Source organism: Macaca fascicularis, chromosome 20 (genome assembly GCF_037993035.2).
Source record: "Macaca fascicularis isolate 582-1 chromosome 20, T2T-MFA8v1.1".
NCBI classification, from domain to species: Eukaryota; Metazoa; Chordata; class Mammalia; order Primates; family Cercopithecidae; genus Macaca; species Macaca fascicularis.
The window spans coordinates 51,501,290-51,525,964 of record NC_088394.1 but is presented as its reverse complement, the minus strand read 5'-3'; the positions used below and the strand labels follow the sequence as shown (position 1 = coordinate 51,525,964).

Here is a 24,675-nt window from a genome sequence, read left to right as displayed (position 1 = left end):
ACTTAATTTTCTGATGCTTTTAAAATTTAGCCATGAATAAATTGCTAAGTGAATAAAATAAAATAAAGTAAAATCCTGCACTCACAGCAGTTAGCAAAGTGTTTTTATGATAATTAGATAGGGAAAACATTATTGGGCTACATTGCCACAATAACAGGTTATTTATAAAATAAAAATTATGAATAGATATAATTCCATTTTCCAATTTAAAAGTGGGTTTCCTATAACAATAGGATACAATATCAAATATATTTTATTCAGTGAAAATTCAACAACTAAACTACTAACAATTAATGGATATACAATGAATTGTAAAATCTCAGAGCTGGAAGGGGCCATAAAAGTCACCTAGCATCTCTAATGCTTTAATTCTTTCTGCAATAGTGGTAGTTCAGCCAATGCCTGAAAATTCTAGAAAAGGATTACACATCAGACCATTCCACTTCCGGACAGAAAGTTCTTCCTCAAGATGAGCAAAATGAGCTGAAATTTATCTATTTGTTATCTCCCACCTACCACTGCTAGATATTCTTTGGATCCACAGAGAAAAATCAAACCCTACTCCCAATGCCACCTATTCACAATCCTCTTTTTAATCATTCCTTCCATGCCTTGGTTTCTAAAACAACCTGTTTGGTCACATACTTTCTCTTGGACTTTAACATCTTCATGTCATCATGTGTGGCCAGATAACTGTAGGACTATTAGTCTGCTAGAGATGAGTTGTTTTCAACTGGGCAAAGATAAAGGGGTTCCTATTAGAATCACCCTTGGCTTATTTTGCAGTAAATGTTACCCCCCTCAACCCCCGCATTCAAGGGAAGGGGGTGGTGAGATGGTAGTTTGAAAAACAGTTCTACAGGTGATTTTGATATGCCCCTTGAACTGAAAAGCACTATCTAAATATACCTCAGGTGAGATTAAAGATCTTAATCATTTACCCACCACAATATTGAGTATAACTGAGCTTATATAATTAAGCTTCTAAAACATGAAATAGGAGATACTGTAGTATAACGGTAATAGATACTAAGGTATTTCCTATCTCATCTTTAAAGTGGTAATTAAATTTAGAGTTAGAGAATCAAATTTTTATAACACAAAGAGAAAATTGCTTCAAAGAGTTTGGAGAATAAAAAAGAATGATACATTTAATTCCATGGAGTATCTCATGGGGAAGAGGACTTCTTAATACTTGCTACTGTATTTATTCTGCACTTATTATGCTAAAGATACCTAGTATAGGTGTCCACAGATAGCAATATCTGTGGATCCAAATGAATAAGTCTACAGACATACAATTAACAAACTCCCAATATGTTTAAATTAACATCTACCATGTTTTACCTGGGGCCATTCTCCTCCTGATGTTGTTCGCTTTATTATTTCATTTATTGTGTTTTTTCGGGAATCCGGATCTACACGGGACACCAAAATTGGTTGCACAGCCCGTAACATTCCTTTAAAACAAATGAAAAGTCACAGGCAAGCCATTTTTTGGCTAAAGCTACCACAGCAATAATGCTGGATATATAACACATTGTATGGAAAATTTAAATGAGCAAATCAAAGAGAACCATTCAAAAACAATTTATTAGAACTTAGCTTCTAATTTTGAAAAGAGAAGTGGATATTTACAACTAAAAACATTTTATTAATTTAACAGAAGTAAGCAGCAAAAATACAAAAGAAAGCAAATATAATTTTCTCCCTAAAGGTCTCCTAAAGGTCTTCTTCCTCAATTGACATTAAACCTTTGGAATATGCTACAAGATTATTGTTTTACTTTAGGAATACCTTGAAAAGTGAATTCATAGTACACATAAGTAGGAGTAACCATTACTCATAATACTGCAATTTTCAGCACAACATTTTTTTGAAATAGCTTCCTAGCACATGAAAAATCAACTTCAATTTACCAAAAATCTATTGCTACACAATTTTTCAGGAAAAAGCCACATTGCACAAAGCATGGAAGTTACATTAAAAAAAAAAAAAGTGTCTTAGCTGAATGACAAAGCTGCAAAAACTATTACTTTTCCAGAGCACTGAGGCAACATCAGGGAACTTTCACACTCTCTCATCATCTGATGTTTGCAATAACCTTGGGACAACAGGGAGTAGTTACTTGGAGACAATTCTTGAGGGAGACCAAAGCATGTGGTAGGAAAAACACTTCACTTGCGTCATTATTTTTTATGGCAGGAAGTACCTATTGTTCCACATCATAATTTTCAAAGAGCTACACATAGGTCCCTCATGGAGATTTGGGGGGCAATAATGAAGAAAACAGAGTGAGGAGAAATCACTTACTGCATTTAGCGCCTAACATCCTGAAGATAAATTCATGAAACAGCATATACCTGTGTTTTCACAGATTCTCTCAAATCAAACATGGGTTAAATTCTCTCAAATCAAGCATGAGTAGTATCTGAAAACTAGTCTTTCTGGCTATATACAAGAACAGAAAGACATAATGATATAGTGATAAAAAGTTTTAAAGAGTTATGAAGCTATAAAAGGGAAGTCTAATCTTTTTTCATAAATATACTATTTCCATGTAGTAACTTATTACAATAAAGTAAATACGTTTGAAATGTTTAAACTTTTTAAAAAGTTTATCAATAAACTATATATGATTATTTTAATTTAAAGCATGAGCATGAAAATATTTTATCTACATTACCTTACAAGTACTTACTGCCAATCAGAGGGACTTGTGCATTCTCATTTCGAGATACCATAGAAGGTAACCCAGCTACAACACAGGCAATTCCATCAAAGAATGTTGAATGAGGGGCAGCAACAAAAACCGGTGCTTCCAAAGGACTTGCAATCCTTCCTTTTACAGAAACTATAAATCCCATTGAAAAGAACATAGCACGACCCAGAAATTTCAAAGCTGTTTGAGTAATTTTCCTTTGAAAATATAGAAAAGACATAATTAGCTTTGTTAATTAAAGCTAGCAGCAAGGTTTTACTCTATAGTACAATAAGAAAACCAAAATATGTCAGAGTATTTCATATGAAAATATGAGATGAGGAGAATAATAGCTAACACTTACATGGAGCTCTTTCTGCCAGGTGCTAGACACTATTCTAAATGCTTTACATACAGATTAATCTCTTTAATCCTCAGCCTAATCTTTTGAAGTAGGTATTTTGAAATTATCAGTCCCATTTTATAGATGAGAAAACTGAGGCACAGAGAAGTAATTTGCCCAAAGATATGTGTGGCTAAGAAACTGCTCCATCATTCTGAGACTATAAAGTGTTAAAAATGAATTTTCAACACACATCCCCTACTGAGATATCCAAATCAGTACTGTTCTTCAAAGTGGTTATCTTGGGAATCCACATTTGTGTAATGAAGATGCTACTATCTCCTAAAACACTTTTGGAACTCTCACACTGAAACTGTTCTCAGAATTATTTTAGGAATTTTTTTAAAAAGTCTTGTAATCCGTATTGTTACAGTTTTTAGATATCATTAACAATCATCAGAAGTGAGTTCATCATCTCACTTTCCTGGAACAGAGATGCACTTAAGCAATTCCAGAAACTACTTTTTTAAAAAACCTTTAAAAAAGATTCTGCCATTATAGATTAGTTAATTTATCAAACTGTGTCAGGAACTATGCCAGACACACAAGACAAGTAAGATCCAGTTAAGCAGGGAAACAAAAATGTATTCCTAGAAGTGCAAACACAGGAGGGATATCTTGGTATGTGAATAAGCACATAGCTTTTTATGAAAAATAAAATATGTACATCATCCAGGAGGTATCTAATGAGAGTTGTTTTTTGTTTTTTGTTTTTTTTTTTGAGACGGAGTTTTTCTCTGGTGCCCAGGCTGGAGTGCAGTGGCACAATCTTGGTTCACTGCAACCTCTGCCTCCCAGGTACAAGTGAGTCTCCTGCCTCAGCCTCTAGAGTAGCTGGGATTACAGGCGTCCACCACCAGGCCTAATTTTTGTATTTTTTAGTAGAGATGGGGTTTCACCACGCTGGTCAGGCTGGTCTTGAACTCCTGACCTCAAGTGATCTGCCTGCTTCAGCTCTTTTTTTTTTTCTTTCTTTTTTTTGAGACGAGTCTTGCTCTGTCGCCCAGGCTGGAGTGCAGTGGCGTGATCTCGGCTCACTGCAAGCTCCGCCTCCTGGGTTCACGCCATTCTCCTGCCTCAGCCTCCGGAGTAGCTGGGACTACAGGCGCCCGCCACCACGCCCGGCTAATTTTTTTGTATTTTTAGTAGAGACGGGGTTTCATCGTGTTAGCCAGGATGGTCTCAATCTCCTGACCTCATGATCCACCCACCTCGGCCTCCCAAAGTGCTGGGATTACAGGCGTGAGCCACCGCGCCCGGCCTTCAGCTTTTAAAAATAGGATTTTCGTCTAATTCTCTTCACATTTTTGTAATAATATAGTGAGGAGCTATTAGCAACTAGCTCCAAAGAAGTTTCTGTGACTTTTATTTCACAAGAAGGAGGTAAAGAAAACCACAATACTTTCCCAGAGGGCACAGAAACTGTACCTCCCTTTCTTCTCCTTTAGTTTAGAGATGAGATTTCTACTAATGTAATGAGACGAAGTATATTCCTTTATCAAATTTTCACACCTCTTATTTTTTATCCATAGTGATGTAGCTTCTGATAACTATATTTATCCCATATTCTGAGCCATTAAACACTCCTATTTAACATATTTAAAGAATGGCTCTAAGTCTGGTCCCACATAATAACTTCGACATTACCTGTTTGAGAGGAGAAAGAGATACTGCTTTAATTGACAAAAGTAAAACTTTCTTTTCTAACATTTATTATATCTATTGTCTGGATTACTTAGACTATTCCTTCTATCATCCTAAGTTTTCATAAGCCACTGACAATAAAAACCAAAGAGGTAATCTGAAAAGAATTGGTGAGTCATAAAAACATCCCTTGAAGCATTGTTTTATACTACACAACCTTGAGTTATAAAACAAAGGAGTATGATTTGCAAGAACTGAGAGTTCTCTGGGGCATTGCCAGCACTGAATCCATTTCCACTTTGATAGTGACATTTGTTCACTGGAACATGAACTGAACAGCAAACTACATATTTCTTTAAAAGTTTCTATAACAGTCTTTCTCAAAATTTTTGGAGGATGCATTCACATTTGAGATTTAAATACAAAAATATCCTTGCGTACAAAAATTGGGCAACAATTTCAAAGAGTTTGACAATGCCCTAAAACCCATGTACAGATTTGGAATTCACATGGAATCCGTGGAGTCCACATAAGAGGCTGCACTTTTAAGGCATACAGATCACAACAATTTGGTTCTGTTCAATAAAAATAAACTTTTACCAGTAGCTTTGTTAACTCATGATCAGTTTCTCCTCTATTACCATCTTAATTAGATAATGCCTGAAAAGCAGTTCCATTCTGCCTCATGCTAATGTTTAAAATAACTAGACTATATTGGTTAATAATTATTATTAATAATTGTTATAATAGAAATTACTACTAAAGTAATTAATAAAAATAATATAACTAATCCACTTATGCCACTGCAGAAAGTTGTAGAGGGAGAAAAGCAAATGTGAAAACTGAGGAAGAACAGAAGAGAGCAAGGTATTTTGTAGCTTCAGTGATTTCAAGTACAGTAGTTGGGTATCTTTCTGAACTAGGGATGTATCGCATTTGGCAGTAACTCAGAAAACAAAATATTTTAACATTAGGAAATTACAACTTTTAGGAGATTATCATAATGTAGTTGGCATTTGGGCAGTACTTTCTACATATTTCATATGAGAAATAAAAATAATTTATTATTGAGTAGGCTGATAAAACTGTAAAATTTATTATTGAGTAGACAGATAAAATCACTGACTAAACTATGATGAACTCTTTTTACATTGATTTAATGTATGTTAATTTAATATTATGTCCTAATATTTTGGACAAAATCATTTCTTACCTCCTCCAACCAGTTACTGGGTGGGTCAGCTTTTCAGGACAGCATACTGTTGAAATTGCAGCAAATGGCCATGCAAGTAATAAAATTAAAGCAACCAATAAGACACGAATTGGAAGCAGGATAATCCCAAGAAGAAAAATCTGAAAGTCAAAGTTGGTAAAAATAAATGAATGGCCATTATTTTAATTCAAAGCTATCAAACAGAAACATGTAACAGGAGACTTTTATGGTGTTCATGCATTTAGTCAAGGATGAATTGACTACTACCCTGTACCAGACAAGGATTTAAGCACAAAGAAAAAAACAAATTATATCTGACTTCACAAAGCCTACTGTGTAGCAAGAGAAACACTAAAGAAAACCATAAGACAAATGATCTGCATACCCATGAAAGCGAATAGAGAATGTTGGGGGAACAAAGAAAAGGTGTATTTGATTTAGCAGCCAGGGAAAGCTTCCTGGAGGAATTGTAGCCTGAACAATCTTGCAGTAAGTAGGAGCTAGCAAGGTAAGAAGGAGAAATTGCTTTTTGAGAGCTTTAGGTAGAAGAGTGAAGGCATCAGAGTGTGAAGAAGTAAATACATTGTTTTATATATATACCTGCCAGAACTTTATAACCAATAACAATAAGGAGATAGATGCGAAAATAAAAAAATTAAGAAGAAATGAAAAGTAAATAAATAAGGATAGCAAATAATACATGAATTCTTACTATGTAATATACCAGCCATTCTAAGCACTTGGCATGTAGTAACTTTTTTAGTTTTTACAACCTTAAGTTTCAAATTTTACAAACCAGAAAGGAGTAACACAGAGGAAGTTAAATTGCTTAAGATCACAAGTGGTAGAACCAGGATTTGAACTTAGTTTGGTTATAAAGTTTGTGCTCTTAATTCTTTTACTGCACTGCCGTTTGAGTAAAATAGATTGTGCTTATGTATGACACATTGTCTTTTTTTCTATAAGCTAATTATATTACTCAAACAGTAGCCTTCTTTTTCTGTCTCTACTGGCCCTTACATGATTCTGAGCACCATCAAATAATTTAGAAAAAAAATGCCAAAATATTCTAATTATCTGATCTTTAGAATATTAAACAGTAACACAAGGAAATGTACAGATCTAAAGTATACAATTCAGTGAGTTTTAATAAATATATACTCATGTAACCACCACCACAATTAAGATACAAACCATATTTACCACTCCCAGAAAGTCACCTTGTGCCTCTTCTAGTCAAACCCTATATTCTTAGGTAACAAATACTAGATTTCTATCACCATAATTTAGTTTTATCTGTTAAAGGTCACATAAATGGAATCATACTTTATGCATTCTTCCACTTAATACTTTTTATTCCACTATGTTGTTTCATACATCAGTAATTCATTCTTTTTAATTGCAGAGTATTATTCTACTATGTGACCATATGACAATTTGCTTATTGATTATCCTACTGATTAACATTTGAGTTGTTTCCAATTGTGGGCTATTATGAATAAAGCCACTATGAATATTCTTGTACAAGCCTTTATGTGAATATGTTTCCATTTCTCTTAAGTAAATACCTAGGAGTGAAAATGCTGGCTCATAGATGTTATTTAACTTTATAGCAAACCACCAGTTTTCCAAAGTTGTGTCATTTAAAAGTATAAGTGGAAATGTGTGAGAATTTTCAGCTGCTGTACATCCTTGCCAGCATTTGGTGTTGGCAGACTTTTAAAAAGCTTTATTAAGGTATAATGTACATAAAAGAAAAAACATCTATTTTAAGTTTATAGATTATGAGTTTTTCAAATGCATACCCTTATGCAATGACCACCACAATCAAGATATTTACATCATCCCAAAAAGTTTTCTTTTGCCCTTTGCAATTAATACACCCTCCCCAAATCTAAGTAACCACTGATAGGCTTCTTTCACTGTGGTTTTACCTGCTGTAGATGTTCATATAAATAAAATCACATAGCATTTATTTACCCTTTTATATCTGGCTTGATCACTTCCTATTTTTGAGAGTCAACCATATTGTCATATATATCAGTATTTACTCTTTTTAATTGGAGAGTGCTATTCCATTGTATGAATATATTACAATCTGTTTATTTACTTGTTCATAGACATTTGGCCTATTATAAATTCTCAGCTATTATAGCTCATATGAACATTAATGTTCAAATCTTTGTGTGACCATACATTTTCATTTCACTGAAAATAAAATCATTGGGTCATAGGGCATGTTTAACTTTATGTAATACTATAAAACTGTTTTCCAAAGTGACTTCACCAGTTTATATCCCCAGCAAGGTATGAGAGTTCCTGTTGCTCCACATCCTCACCAACATATGGTATGGTCAGTTTTTTTATTTTTAATGTTAGCCATTAAAGTGGGTATAAAAGAATATCTCATGTGGCTTTAACCCGCATTTCCTTGATGAACAATAATGCTGAATACATTTTTCATATACTTATTGGTCATTCCTTTAACTTCTAATATTAGTGTCTGTTCAAGTCTTTGGCCCATTTTTACTGGTTTGTTAGTCTTTTTCTTATCAATTTGTAAGAGTTCTTTATATAAATGTATACAAGCCCTTTGTCAATATATGTGTTGAAAATACTTTTTTCCTCATTCTGTGGCTTGCTTTCTCATTTTCTTAGTGGTATATTTTGATTAAAGCAATTTTAATTATGATGAAGTTTAATTTATCAACTTTTATTTTATGTTTAATTCTTTTCTGTGTCCTTCTGAAAAAATCTTTACCTCAAGTTCCTGAAGATTCTCTATATTCTTTTCTTCTAGAAGCTGTATGATTTTCACTTTTACATTTCAATCTATGGTCAATCTTAAATGACATTTCTTGTGTGATATGCAGTGTGGATTAAGGTTCATTTTTAACCATAAATTTATCCAGTTGTTGCAGCACCAAAAGACTTGACATTCCTCAATGTTCTTGGCAACTTTGCAAAAAATCAATTGAATATTAATGTATGGATTTTCTTTCTGTTGCATTGATCTGTTCATCATACTTCTGTCAATACTTTGCTACCTTATTTACTACAGTGTTGAAGTAAGTCTTGAAATCAAGTAGTGTGTGTCCGCCCATACATTCTTCTTCATCATTTTTCTGAAGGCATTTTAGATACTCTGCATTTCCATATAAGTTTTAGAATTGTCAGTTTTTACACATACACAAAAGCCTGTTAGGATTTTTACTGAGATTTCAAAATGAATCTACAGAACAATTTGGAGGAAATTGTCATTCTAATAATATTGATTCTTCCAATTCATAAACATGGTATATCTCTCTATGTAAGTCTTCATTAATTTCTCACAGAAATATTTTGTAGTTTTCAGTGTAGTGGTCTTATATGGTTTTTCCTAAGTATTGAATGCCATTTTATTGCTGTTATAAATTAGATTACTTGATCTCATTTTGCAATTGTTTGCTCCTATCGTATATAAATGTAAAATTGACTTTTGATCTTTTATCCTATGACCTGGTCAAGTTCACTTATTGGTTTTCATAGTTAGTTGTTCTGTTGATTCCTTAGGAAGTTCTTCATATACAGTCTATACCATTTGTGAATACGACAGTTATACTTTTTCCATTCTAATCCATATGTCTTTTATTTCCTTTCTTTTCTTATTGCACTGGCTATGATCCCTAGCATAATGTTGAACAGAAGTGGTGAACAAGATATTTGTCTTATCCCAAACCTTTGAGGAAACAGATTCAATATTTTACCACTATGATATTAATTGTGGGTGTTTTGTAGATGCCCTGTATCTGATGGAGAGAGTTTCTCTTTATCTCTATCTTACTAAGAAAATATTTTTATCACCAGTGGGTATTGAATTTTGTCAGGTGAATTAATGAAATTTCTGCATCTATTGAGATGATCACAGGCATTTTATCATATGTTCTGCTTATATGGTGAATTACATTGAAATTGGAATTTTATGTTACATCAACCTTATATTCCTGATATAAGATAAACTTGGAAGTGATATACAGTATCATCCTTTCTATACAATGCCATATTTGACCTGCTAATATTTTGTTAAGAGTTCTATGGCTATGATCATGAGAAATATTGATCTATAATTTTCTTTTCTTATAATGTCTTTTTCAGATTTGGTATCAAGGTAATATTAGCCCCATAAAACTAGTTGGGTACTGTTCCACACTTCTCTACTTTCTGAAAGAGCTTGTGTGAGTGATTTTATTGTACTCTTAAAAGTCTGACAAAATTTACTAGTAAAATAATCTTGGTGAAACGTTTTCTTTAAATGTATTCCTTCATAGATAAAGGGCTATTCATATTTTCCAGTTCTTGTGTCTATTTTTGATACACTGGATTTTTGTCCATTTCATGTATGTTTCAAATTTACTGGCATAAAGTTGTTAATAATGTTCCCTTATTAGCCATTTAATCTATAATGATACATGCTGTTTCATTCTTGATACTGGTAATTTGTATTTTCTGTCTTGTTTTCTTATCAGTCTTGGTAAGGATTTATCAATTCTATTAATCTATTCTATTAATCTATTAGACAAATGTTTGATTTTAATTTTCTATGTAGTTTTCTATTTCACTGATTATTGCTCTTATCTTTATTATTTCCTTTCTTTGACTTACTTTGTGTTTAATTTGTTCTTCCAGCTTCTGAAGGTAAAAACTTAAATCATTAATTTTAAACCTTTCTTCTTTTCTATGTATTTAAATGTATTGGCTTACTGGCAAGCACTGCTTTAACTGCATCCTACAATTTTGATACATTGCATTTTGTTCACATTTAGTTTAAAACATTTCATAATTTCACTCGTAATATATTTTTGACCCAAGGACTATTTTAAATTATACAGCTTGATTTCTAAATATGTGGATTTTTATCAGATATATTTGTTATTGATTTCTAATATAATTTATTGTGTTCAGAGAACATGCTCTGTAATATTTCAAACTTTTGATATTGATTGAGATTTTTTTATGATCCAGCCTTTGGTCTATGTTGGTAAGCATTAAATGTGTACTTGAAATTATATTCTGGTACTTTTGGAGGTAGTGTTCCATAAATGTCAATTCAGTAGAAGTGGTTACCAATGTTCAAATTTTCTATATTATTAATCTTTGGTTTGATTGTTCTGTCAATTACCAAGAAAGGTGTGTTACCATCCTCAATTATGTTTTATTTATTTCTTTGCTTAGTTTTCTCAATTTTAGCTTCAAGTTTTCAAAGTTCTGATATTAGGTACATAAACATTAAGTGCTGCTAAGTTTTCCCACTGACCTTACAAAATGTTCCTCCTTATATCTGATGTCATGACATGTCTTGAAGTCTACTTTATCTGATATTAATACAGTCACATCGGCTTCTTACACTTACACTATTTCCACATTATCTTTTCTTCCTTCTTATCTTTGTATTTACATTTACAGTGTATGTACTGTGGATTAATGTAGAGCTGGGTCTTATTCTTCTGTCCAGTCTGAAAATCTTTGCCTTTAAGTTAGGATGTTAATTAATGTATACTAAATGTAATTATTGATTATTTGGGTATAAATCTACTGTTTTGCTATTTCTTTTCTATATATCCCATCAGTTCCCATCAGTTTCATGTTTCTGTTTCTCATTTTCTGTTTTCTTCCTTGAGTTCATGAAATTTTTCTTTAGTGATCCATTTAAATTTCTTTAATGGCCCCTTAGCTATACCTTCTTGTACTTTTAGTCAGCAGTTGGTCTGAAGATTACAATGTGTGCTTAGCATAAGATGAAGTACTCAGAGTTAATACTGTACCACTTCACAGAAAGTGTAAGAAAAGTACAATTCCATCCCATCCACCACCCTTTCAGTATTGTTACATGTTTTACCACTAAATATATATAAGCCCAAGAAAACAATAATTTTTGTATTAAATGGTTACATTTTCTAGCTCTTTGATGAAATTAATATAAAGAAAAAAGTTTTATATCATTCTTTCCATATTTACCATTTCCAGTGTTCTTCATTCTTTCCTGTATATCCAAGTCTCAATCTGGTGTTATTTTCCTCCAATCCAAAAAACTTTCTTTACCATTTCTTGAATACAGGTCTGATAACAAATTCCCTCCATTCTTATCTGAAAATGTCTTCATTTTCCCTTAATTTCTGAATAATATTTTCATTAGATATAGAAGTATGGGTGGATAGTTGGGTTGGGTTATCTTTTTATTGGTGAGTTCTAAAAGTTATTTATATGTTTTGAACACTCTACTCTTATCAAATGTATAATTTGCAAATATTTTCTCTCATTCGGTAAGTTATCTTTTCGATTTCATTGTAGTGTACTTTGAAACACAAAACATTTTATTTTGATGAAGTCCTCTTTACCCATTCTTTCTCTGGTGGCTAGTACTTTTTTTGTACATCTAGAAAACCACTGCCTAATTCAAGGTCATGAAGATTTACACTTACGTTCTCATCTAAGAGTTTTATGATTTTAACTCTTACATTTAGTAGTTTAATCTGCTTTGAGTTAATTTGTATATGTTATGAGGTAAGGACCTAACTTCCTTCTCTTGCACATGTCAATCCAATTGTCCCAGACCATTTGTTGCAAAAACTACTCTTTCCCCATTTTATCGTCTTGGCAATCCTGTGGAAAATCAGTGGCCACAGATGTATGAATTTACTTCTGTATTGTCAATTCTATTTCATTGATCTAGATGTCTGTCTTTTTACTGGTACAATACAGTCTTGATTACTGTAGCTTCACAGTACGTTTTGAAAATGAGAAATGTGAGTTCTCCAATTTTGTTTTATTTTTTCAAGATTCTTTTGGTTGGTTGTAGTCCCTTGCATTTCTGTACAAATTTTAAAATTAGCTCATCAATTTCTGCAAAAAATAAAGAAGCCAGCTGATATTTTGATAAGGGTTATACTAATCTGTAGATCAGTTTGGGGAGTGTCATTATCTTAACAATTTAGGTCTTCCAAATTTATGAACACAGGATGTCTTCCCATTTATTTAAGTCGTCTTAATTGAATTTCTTTCAATGATATTTTGTCGTCTTAATTGAATTGAATTTCTTTCAATGATATTTTGTAGTTTTCAATGCAGAATTCTTCTGTTGCTAAAATATTTAACTCTTTTTGATGCTAACTTAAATTGTTTTTAAATTTCATTTTTAGATTGTTGCTTGTGAAAAAATATGCCATGATTTTTGTATATTGATCTTGTATCCTGCCACCTTGCTGAACTGATTTATTAGCTCCAAGTGTTTTTGTGCATTCCTTAGGATTTTCTGTTTAAAAAATCATGCCTTCTTGATGGTTTTACTTCTTCCTTTCCAATATAGATGTCTTTTCTTTTTCTTGCCTAATTGCCCTTCCTAGAACCTCCAGTACAATGTTGAACAGAAGTGATGAGAGTAGGTATCTTTGTCTTGTGCCTGATCTTAGAAGAAAACTTTTTGGTGTTTCGCTATTAAGTATAATGTTAGCTATTTTTCACAGATGCCCTTTATGAGGCTGAGGAAACTCCTTTCCACTCTTAGTTTATTGAGTGGTTTTTATCATGAAAGTGAGTCAAATCATTTTTCTGTGTCTATTAAGATGTTCTTGTGCCCTTTATTCAATAAATATGGTGCTCATGTTAATTTTTCTATGTTGAACCAAAATTACATTTTTGGGATAAATACCACTTTGCCATGGTATAGTTCATTTTATTAGTTGATGGATTCAGTTTGCTAGCATTTTATTGTGGATTTTTGCATATATATTCACAATGGATATTGGTCTGTAGTTTTCTTTTATTATAATGTCCTTTTTTGGTTTTGGTATCAGAGTAGGCCTGGCCTCACAGAATGAGTTGGGGAGTGCTCTGTCTTCTTTTATTTTTTGGAAGAGCTTGTGAAGGATTGGTGTTAATTCTTTGTTAACCCTTTGGTACAGTTCACCACTGAAGTCATCTGGTCCTCAACTTTTCTCTGTGGGATGTTTTTAAGAACTAGTTAATCTCTATATATTATAGGTCTATTTGATTTTTTATTTATTCTTGAATCAGTTTTGGTATTTTGTGTCTTTCTAGAAATTGGTCCACTTGAACTAAGTTATTTGTTAGCATGCATTTGTTTATATAATTCCTTGTAATCCTTTTTATTTTGGAAAGGTCAGTAATATTGTCCTCTCTTAATTTGAGTCTTCTTTCATTTTTTTTCTTGGTCAGTGCAGATAAATATTTGTCAATTTTTTTTCAGAGTACCAACTTTTAGAGTTGTTATTTTTCTCTATTGTTTTATTATTACTTTGGAATCGTTGGTTATTTAGAAGTAATTTAATTTCAACATATTTGTGAATTTTTTTCTGTTATTGATTTCTAGTTTCAATCTACTGTGGTCAAATAACATACTTTGTATTATTTTAACCATTTTATATTTATTGAGAATTGTTTTATTGTCTAACATACAGATCTACCTTGGCAAATGTTCCATGGGCACTAGAAGAATGTGTTTTCTGCTGTTGTTGAGTGTTCTACATACATATCTGTTAGATCTAGTCTGTTTATAGGGTTCTTCAAGTCTTCAATTTCCTGATTGATACTGTCTCATTGTTCTACCTTCTATCATTATTTGGTAATTGAAGTCTCTCGTATTGTTGAATTGTCTTTCACCCTTCAATTTTGTCACTTTTTCCTTTGTGTATTTCTGGACTCTGCTGCTTGATGCATATATGGTTATAATTATTACATCTTAATGAATCAATCCTCTTATCATTATGTCTTTCGTTAGCAACAATTTCTGTCTTGAAGTCTATTTTATCTGATAGTAATACAGCATTCCAGCTCTCTCTCGGCTACTGTTTGCATGGTATATCATTTTCCATCTTTTACTTCCAACCTATTTGTGTATTTGAATCAAAAGTGTGTCTCTTGACCAGGCATGGTGGCTCACACCTATAATCCCAGCACTTTGGGAAGCCAAGGTGGAAAGATTGCTGAGCTCACGAGTTTGAGACCAGTCTGGGCAACATAAGGAGATCCCATCTCTATAAAAAATACAAAAATTTGTTGGGTGTGGTGGTGCATGCCTATAGTTGCAGCCACTCAGGAGGCTGAGATGGAAGGATCACTTAAGCCCAGGAGGTCAAGGCTAGAGTGAGCTGTGATTACACCACTGCACTCCAGCCTGGACGACAGAGTAAGAGCCTGCCTTGAAGTAAGTAAACGAATAAATGAATAAATAAAGTGTGTCTCTTTTAGGAAGCGCACAGTTATATATTTTTATCAATTCTGTGAATCTTCATTTTAATTGGATTGTTTTATCAATTTATATTTAATGTAATTACTAATAAGGTAGGATTTATATATGACATTTTGCTATTTGTTTTCGATATGTCTTAGGTCTTTTTAAATTTCTCTATGTCTACATTGCTGCTTTCTCCTGTGTTAAATATTTTCTAGTGTATCATTTTAATTCCCTCATTCTTCCTTTTGCTATATTAAAAATGAATTTGCTTAGTGATTGTCCTAAGTGTTGCCATGTTAACTTATAATAATTATCTGGTTCGGATCAACCAACTTAATTTCAATAGTATACAAAAACTGTGATCCGTTCCCTCCTTTCTCCTATTTGCTATTATTGTTATACAAATTATGTCTTTATACATTGTATGTCCATCAACACAGATTTATAATTATTGCTTTATATAGATGTTTTTAAAGTTGGATAAGAGAAAAAAAGATTTACAAACAAAAAAAAATTACATTTGTACTGTCCTTTACATCTAACCATGTAGTTACCTTTACCACTGCTGTTTATTTCTTCACGTGAATTTGAGTTACTGTCTAGTATCCTTTCATCTCAGCCTGAGGGACTCCCTTTATTATTTATCTTAGGGCATGTGTGTGCTAATGACAAATTCTCTCAGTTTTTGCTCGTTTATAATTCATTTTAAGGATAGTTTTCTAGCTATACAATTCTTTATTGACAGTCTTCTTTCAGCACTTTGAATATATCATCCTGCTACTCCCTTCTGGTCTCTGTGGCTCTTGATGAGCAATCAGTCATTAATCTTGTTGAGGATTCTTTGTACATAATGTACATAACATATCTGTAGATATAGGTATATTTGAGTTTATTCTTAGAGTTCCTTGAGCTCCTTGGGAATGTAGATTAGTGTTTTTAATCAAATTCATTAAGTTTTTGACCATTATTTTTTCTAATATTCTTTCTGCATCTTTCTCCTTTCCTGGAACTCCCATTATGAATCTGTTGGTAAAATTGATAGCATCCACAGGTCTCTGAGGTTCTGTTCATTTTTCTTCATCTTTTTTTCTTTATGTTCCTCAAACTAGATAATCTCTGTTGACCTGTTTTCAAGTTTGCTGATTCCTTTTTTGTTAGATATAGTGTGCTGTTGAGCCCCTCTAGTGAATACACACACACACACACACACACACACACACACGCATTGCATCTGTATTGATATTCCCCATTTGGTGATACCCTGCTCCATATTTTCTTTTAGCTCTTCACACATGGTTTCCTTTAGTTATTGGACCATATTTTAAATATCTGATTTAAAGTCTTTGTATAGTAAGACTAAAGTCTGGGCTTCCTCAGGGAAAGTTTGTATTGACTGCTTTTTAAACTACTTATAAGCTATACTTTGTTTTTCTTTACACACCTTGCAATTTTTAAATTAAAACTAAACATCTTAAATAATATAGCAACCCTGGAAATGATTCTCATCCCTTTCCAGGGTTTGTTGTGGTTGCTGTTTGTTGTTATTTGTTTGTTTAGTGTCTTTTATAAACTAATTTGTAAAGCTTGTATTCTTTGTCATTGTGGCTACTAAAGTTAAAGTCTCTGACCCGTTAGCTTAGTAATCAGCTAATGATTACAGATTTTCTTAAGCACCTGAAACCAATAAGTTTCCTGATGCTTGCAAAGGGTCTCTTTGTGCACATAGGGGCACATCACAAACAGTCAGGTGACAGATGACAACTCTGCCTTAGCCTTCACTTTCTGCTTGTACAGTCCCTCAAGGTTAGTCAGAGGTGAGAGCTTAGGGTATTTTTCGATATTTTCAGGACATGTGCATAGCCTTGAGCATGAATAAAGCCTTACTCAGGTGGACAGCCTTCTAGATTCCTAGGAATATGTCAAAGCTTTTAAAGTCCCCTATGATCATCTCATCCCTTAACTTTTCTTTTAAGGTTTTTGGCTAGCCTACTGTTTGCTCCAACTGTTACTGTCTCAGGCAGCTGTGATGTTAAGCAATTGCCTTTGATTTTTTTATTTTTACTTTTTAAGAAGCAGAGTCTCCCTATTTTTCCCAGGCTGGCCTTGAACTTCTGGGCTCAAGCAATCCTCTCACATAAACCTCCTGAACAGCTGGAACTACAGGTGTGCACCACTGCATTCGCTTTCCTCTGATTGTTTTTGACAAACACCCTTGAGAAAAGGCTATTTGCACTGTGTAAGCACCAAGACAAATCAAATAAAGACAGTCTTGCAAATAAGGCCTTCCAGGCAGCCACCAGACTGGCCAATAATGACAGTTCCTTGGTAATGGGGCTTGAAAATGCTCTAACACTATTTTTCCCCCTCTAGTGGCTGACAGGTTGCTGGTTTTCATTATGACTGTAGGACGCTGGTTTTTAAGGCTACTGCAGAGATGAGGATGAGGGATGAGAATAAAATTAAACTGTAACAAAGCCTACTATTTTAACTAAGAGTCAGCACTCTTAAATAAATGCTCCTTGGATTGTTGAAAGCCTTTGGTTAATTTTCAGAGCTAAGACAAAGTTGATTCTGATAATTTTTTTGTGTTTTCATTGCTTTATGGAGAAGATAATTTTCAGAGGCCTTTACTTCACCAGTTTTGCTGATGTCTCATCTCAGTTTTCTTCATTCTGCTTTTTAGACTGAATAATTTCTAGTAACCCATCTTCAAGTTCACTAATACTTTCTTCTACCATCTTCAATGTGTTGTTGAGCCCATTCAGTGAATTTTTCATTTCAGATATAACAGTTTTCAGTTTTAGAATATCCATTTGGTTCTCTTTTACATTTTCTATTTATCTGCTAAGCTCCTTCCAACTATTCATTCATTATGCCACTCTTTTAAGTCCTTGAGCATTTTTATAATAGCTACTTTAAAGTATTTTTCTGCAAAGTCCTACATTTGATCATCTTAGGGTCTATTTTTATTGCCTGATTTTTCTTTTGATCATAGGTCACATTTTCCTATTTCTTTGAATGTCTAATATTGTTTTTATAGTATTTTGGCCATTTTGCGTGATATATTACAGATATTCTGGATTCTGTTATCCTTTTCTCAAGAATGTTGATTTCTGTCCTAGTAGGTAGGTAAAATTCTGGCTGATTGCATTCACCTTGTGAAGCCTTAGTTTTATACTTTTTAAGGGAAAATTTGTTTGAAGCTAGCCCTTAGACTTAGATTGAAGCCTTAGTCCTAGGGTATAGGACTAGTTTTTCTCCTATGGTATAACCTTTGTGAGGTTTCAGTGTAAAGCCTGAGATATTTGCCAAGGTCCTCTTAATTTGGTGGGATTCTAACTGTGCCTTCCCTGTAGCGTCTATCAGTTGAAATGTCTGCCCAGTTTCTTCTTCCTTCCAGCTGTTACTTTCCTCCAGGGCCCTTGAAGGCTCCTTTGTAAATATACAGTTCAGGAATTGACCAACGTTTTGAGATAATTTATATGCCAATTTAGGGGCTCCCTCATTTCTAGCTTCCTCCTTTCTGGGACTTCCTCCTTCAATTTTTAGCCACTCTGATAGTCCTGAACTTTGTGCTCTGATATATCAGGCCAATAAGACTGAAGCTTTCTAACAATCCCTTCACATGGTGTCAAGTGACAACCTTCAGTGAAAAAAGGGGGTTGGGGTAATGTTTCACAGTACAGAACTATTATTTCAAGCAACAAATCCCTCCAGTTTCTGTCTGATTTGTGTTGCTCTATAGTGCCTTCATGAAGTTTTTCCTATTTTGACTACAGTTTATAATTGTTATGCATGGAAAGGGTTGTCTACATTAAGCTACTCCACCATTCCTGAGACTAAAACTAGTCTTGTTAAATTATTTTTCACTTGAAAACTGACTTACAAATATAATGAAACTTTGCTATCAGTCTTATTTCCTATAAAACAGAATATGTTTTAAGATGAGTAGGAGTTTCAGAACTATAATATAGAAGGGATCTTGGATCCAGGAGATTTTTCTTGAAGCTCTGTGTACATGGTAAGCACACTATTTTTAGATAATGTTATATTTATTTGAATGGTGGTGCAATGAAGTATGGTGGTATACTGGGGAAGAGTACTGTGGAGAAACATGAGATGACTCAAATTCCCAAGTTACTCTGGTAGGTCACTGGCTGAGATTCTCTTTGAAGAGGTATCATTATTAAAAGACCAAGAAATAATCTTGACTGAAAGAAAGGCCATATAGCATAGACCCTGAAGAAAGAGTTGGAATGAGGTTAAAGTATATTAGCATAAGAGTCACTCATATCTACACTGAGCAACCCATATGGATTTTAACTGAACAAGTTGCGAAATATTAGGCAACTTTTTTTTTTCTGTGCCATCTTCAAGGTTTGCAACAAATAATAGTGCTTAATAGTAAATCAATTTTGAGTTAACTCATTGAGAAATTAAGAGAATTCCCCATCATATTTCCATTTGATAATATGTCATCTCCATTGGGTGGCCTCCTCTCAGTGTTATTCTCTGGTTTTCCTTCATTACACTTACTAAAACATGAGATTATATATTTTTGTACTTATTTGTTTAACTTTCTTACTGAAATGTGAGGACAACAGTCCTTAAGCAAGACATTGATCACCATTAAAGATTAAATTTAGCCTAAATGAATTATACTAAGCCATACTTAAATGAAAGTATGTCCATCTTTTAAACTGGATAATATGGACATTGTTTTTCTACCATGCCTATTCAAATCTTCCCTTTACCCAGATGACTCAAGCCATTGAAACCTCTTTGGTATCTCTGATCTATATAAATTTAAAAAGTATTTTTAATATCCAGACTTTGTTAAATCCCATTTAATCCAAGTAGTAAATTTTAAGTACAGTATATACTTTCTAGAAAATAAATAGGATAACTATCAATATTATCAATATTAAGATCAACAAACAATAACAGATTATTTCACTTAATTTTAGCCCTCCTTTGAGTTATTAATATTCCAATGTAATAGACGAGAAAAGTGTAGTTCAGAGAGGTTAAGTGACTTGGCTAAAGTCACACAACTAATAAATGACCAGGTCCTATAATTGACTAGCTATCATTCCATTATACTATAGCTCTCAGAGAGTTATTTGGAAGAGACCTTTAAACAGTAACAAACAAGGTGATGGAAAAACTTAATAATTTATTATAGGTTCAATATAAATATTTATCAACATTCCATTCTGATTCTTTCCAAAATATGAAGTCAAATAGATGGGCATATTTTCATTTAAGTATGATTTAACTAAATCAGACTAAATTTAATCTTGAACAATGGTCTATGTATTTACAAATGTTTCAGAATGTCAAGACACAAAAAGAATATCTATTCATTTAAAGACATGAAGATCACATTTTTAAACGTTTAATTTCCTCACAAAGCGGTATTACCATATTCTTTATCTTCTTCCTCTCTCACATTCCTCTTCAACCAGACACCCATTTACCATTACTCAAGCCGCCACCTGTGTTGCTTAGCTCTGCACTTAACCTTCCCCCACTGTAGAAGACAATGGTTAGTGCATACAAGCTGATTGCAAATATTATACGACTTCAAATCCAAAGTAATGTGTGAGATGGACATGAAAACCTCAAAATTGTTCCCCTTGCCCCCCTGCAGAACACACAGGACAAATGTGGTTAGCAGGGCCTATCTTGTTCTCTGATCACTAATTTCAACAAAGAGGAAGTCCAAAGAGTGCAACTGCCAATGGTAAAAGGAACCCTTTACAAGAAAAAGGAAAGGAAAGGAAACTTTCTTTGTGAATAACAGTATAGCCATTTTTAACAATGGAAAACAGTCTGGGCTACTACTTCTCATGCTTCTACTTAGGAAACATTTTTAGGTGAAGACTGATTCTGGACCAAAACTTCTTGAACAACCTACGCTGACTCAGTTGTCCCTTTTCTTTGATTCTGACTTCGCACCTTCCATCATGCTCCTGCTTGGCTAAATCTTTCCAGCCTTACCTGTTGTTCTAATCACAGACCTGGGCTTTCTGCCTTCTGCCTCACTCTTATCCATCCCATACTGACTTCTCTCTTTCCTAAGGCAAAAAAAAAAAAAAGCTTCTTCAAGTCTACTCTCCCGTGGTAGATCTGCCTCCCACTACACTCTAATAAACTCAAGTTGAAACTTCTGTCACAGATTCAGATTCCTTCTCCCTTCTGGGGCATGGACTGTAGCCTGCGCCACCAGCCAGCTCTGTCTCTTCCTGTTTCGGATCCTCCTCTCAGACCCGCATCTTCCCTGCATCTTCTCCCCTCCTGTGCCCGCTCAGACCATCCTCTAAATGTCCTCAATTCTCAGACGCACATCTCTGCCCCTTTCAGACTCACGGTCCCTCAAAAGTCCTCTCCTCTCAGATCCACTGCTCTTTCTTTCTCTGATTCCTTTGCCTCCCAGACCCACACGCCCCTCAGACCCACGCGCCCCTCGACCGCCCTCCCCTGTCAGACCTACACCGATCACCTGGACCTGCCTCAGACCCTGGCTCCCCTCGGGCCACCTCCCTCCTCAGACCCACGTCCCCTTCAGGCCACCTCCCTCCTCAGACCCACGCCCGCCGCAGACCACCTCCCTCCCTCAGACCCACGCCCCCCCTCGGCCGCCCTCCTCTCTCAAACCCACACCCCTTACCTGGACCCCCCTCAGACCTAGGCCCCCCTCAGACGACCTCTCCCCTCAGACCCACATCCCCCTCAGACCACCTCCCCTGTCAGACCCACGCCCCTCACCTGGACCCGCCTCGCGGAGCCGATCTGCGTCTGCTGCACGAAGGGGTTAGGCACCGGCGGCGGGAAGAAGGACGCCTGACGGGGCACCATGGGTGGCCGCAGCCCTACGTTCCCGACGCCGGCAGCTGGCACTGTGGCCGCCACTGCCGCCGCCTGGGCGCACCGGCTCATGGTCGAGCCGGGCGTGGAACCCGGCCGAAACGACCTACTCGGGCGCTGCAGCCACTACTGAGCCGAAGACCCACTAGAGTCCCAGCCTACGGCGACGCTGGGGAGCCTCTGCGCAGGCGCTAAAGTTACCTAGAAGCCAGCTGCTGCCGCCCTGCCCCTTCGGCTCTGACACGCCCCAGGCTCTGGCCACACCCCCTCAGGCATCTGGCCCCACCCCCTTGGTAATATAGCCTGTCTCCTCGGAGAGGAATGCTTTTCCTTCAGAGCCAAGACCTTGAAGGGTACCCCAGGATCCCTAACACTCCACAGAGAGACACTAAGCAGAGTTCCCTGCTTTAGCGTCAGGCGGACCTGGATTTTCAGTCCCTTTTACTGGGCCTGTGACGTTGGCCAAATCACTATCTCCATGAACCTCAGTTGCCTTCTGTAAAATGGAGATAAATGTATTCTCAGATAATCAGAACTTGGATCCAGTAATGCCATTGAGCAACCACTTCCCCCGGGCTCTTCCATTAAGTGAACTAATATTAATACACCCATGATGGCACTAGGAGTGGAATTTGTTTCACTCAAAACATAATGGACTGACAGGGGAGAGATGGTCCTCTAGAGGAAAACTGAGCTACTATTACCGGAAAAGACAAAAATTACAGTTGCCCTCCTCGCTAGATGAGGAACCTGACCAGAAAAGGGAAATGTATTGGGCTGTGGCTCCATTTCACACTGAGGAAGTTCAAGCCTGTTTGGACCTATGTAGGTGCTCGTGGGGGTGGGAGGGCAGGGGTTTGTCCCATTATCTGAGAACAGTTGATCAACCCTGAGTGGCTGAGAGTTAAAGGAAAGAGATGATAATCAACTCATCCCTACTGATCAACTCTGCTCACAGCAGGCAGGAAGGCCAGGATGAAAATCTGAGTCTGAGCCCTGGAGTTCTCCAAAATTATCCTCTGAATCTCACAATCTTCCAGCCCGACCACATAGATGTGTGGCTCTGAGTCAGTCACTTAACCTGAGTTTGCTTCCTTGTCTAGGAATGAGAGATTTATTCTAACTCCATAGAATTGTAGCAAGGATTAAATAAAATAATGCATGTGTAGTGTTCATAGAGAAACACTGAAGAAATGGCAAGTTTTAAGCATTATTATGCCACTGACTTTTCTCTCAATGTAACATTAGTAACAGTGTATTACAGCCATGACAGAAGATTCCCCAGTCTAGGGGGTCTTCAAGTTGGGACTGGCAGACCCTTGAGACTCTTTAGCCAGATACCTGCACAGAAAGATGTGTTTCCAACTGTCAACAACCTAAGCCAGGCCAGGTGTCGTGGCTCACGCCTGTAATCCTAGCACTTTGGGGGCTGAGGATGGATCCCTTGAGCCCAGGAGTTCGAGAACAGCCTGGGCAACAAAGTGAGACCCCCCCTCCCACCGTGTCTCTAAAAAAAAGTAAAAAGTTAGCTGGCTGTGCTGTTGCATGCCTGCAGTCCCAGCTACTCAGAAGGCTGAGGTGGGAGGATTGCTTGAGCCCAGAAGATCGAGTCTGAAGTGAGCTATGATCATGCCATTGCACTCCAGCCTGGGTGACAGAGCAAGACGCTGTCTCAAAAGAAAAAAAAAAAAGAAGAAGAAGAAGAAGAAGGAGAAGGAGAAGAAGAAGAAACAAAAAGAATCTGAGCCAGAAGGGGCAGGCCATGGGAAGATAAAAGATAGAAAAGATGGGGCTGGGAGCGGTGGCTCACGCCAGTAATCCTAGTACTTTGGGAGGCTGAGGTGGGTAGACTGCCTGAGCTCAGGATTTTGAGACCAGCCTGGGCAACAGGGTGAAACCCCATCCCTACTAAAATACAAAAAAAATTAGCCGGGTGTGGCAGCGTGCACCTGTAATCCCAGCTACTTGGGAGTCTGAGGCAGGAGAATCGCTTGAACCTGGGAGGCGGAGGTTACAGTGAGCCGAGATTGCGCCATTGTACTCCAGTCTGGGCGACAGAGACTCCGACTCAAAAAAAGAAAAACAGAGAGAGAAACAATGACATCAGGTTCACTGAGGAGGTCACCTGTAGAGTTCACTCCTTACCCACCTTCATCACCAGCCCCATCATAAGAGGCCAGAAGCAATATACTATCAATCAGATTATCGGAGCCAGAAAGGGCCTCAGAAAAACCCCAGGCCTTCCATTTCTGTTCAGCAGTAGCTCCAGAATTTCTATATAGATTAGGGGTGGGTAGACTGGTAGGGAAGGAGTAAGGAGCTTATCCATTAATACCAGTTGTGTTTAGAAGCAAGCACATTATTTCTCCCCTAGTTGTGTTTACCCAGCATGGTTGTGGGGGTGGGGGAGGGTAGCAGGAGTGGTTTTGAGGGTGGCAGAGGGTGGTGGAGATTCTGGTTTGAGGGCTAAAGCTCCTCTGCTAGGCTATCCTTTGGCCTCGTAGGTCCCTAATAGCTATGGGACCCTGGAAAAAGCACTTCTCTTGAGCCATCAGTCTCTTCATCAATAAGATTCAACTAATAATAGCCTCTTTCTATTTATGTGGTTGGAAAGG

The 24,675-nt window shown here is 36.0% G+C and overlaps 1 protein-coding gene across 2 annotated transcripts in view; it reads right to left on the bottom strand.

Moving 5' to 3' along the window:
- LPCAT2 (lysophosphatidylcholine acyltransferase 2) overlaps positions 1-22,242 on the bottom strand; it is a 78,449-nt gene extending 56,207 nt beyond the window's left edge. For both annotated transcript variants that reach the window (XM_045382444.3, XM_045382445.3), the window contains exons 1-4: positions 21,962-22,242; positions 5,962-6,101; positions 2,702-2,919; positions 1,348-1,460 (exon numbers count right to left, since the gene is read on the bottom strand). In XM_045382444.3, the coding sequence (XP_045238379.2) occupies positions 1,348-1,460; positions 2,702-2,919; positions 5,962-6,101; positions 21,962-22,132 (642 nt within the window). In that variant the 5' untranslated portion in view covers positions 22,133-22,242. The remainder of the gene's footprint in view (positions 1-1,347; positions 1,461-2,701; positions 2,920-5,961; positions 6,102-21,961) is intronic.
- Between the last annotated feature and the right edge of the window lie 2,433 nt (positions 22,243-24,675).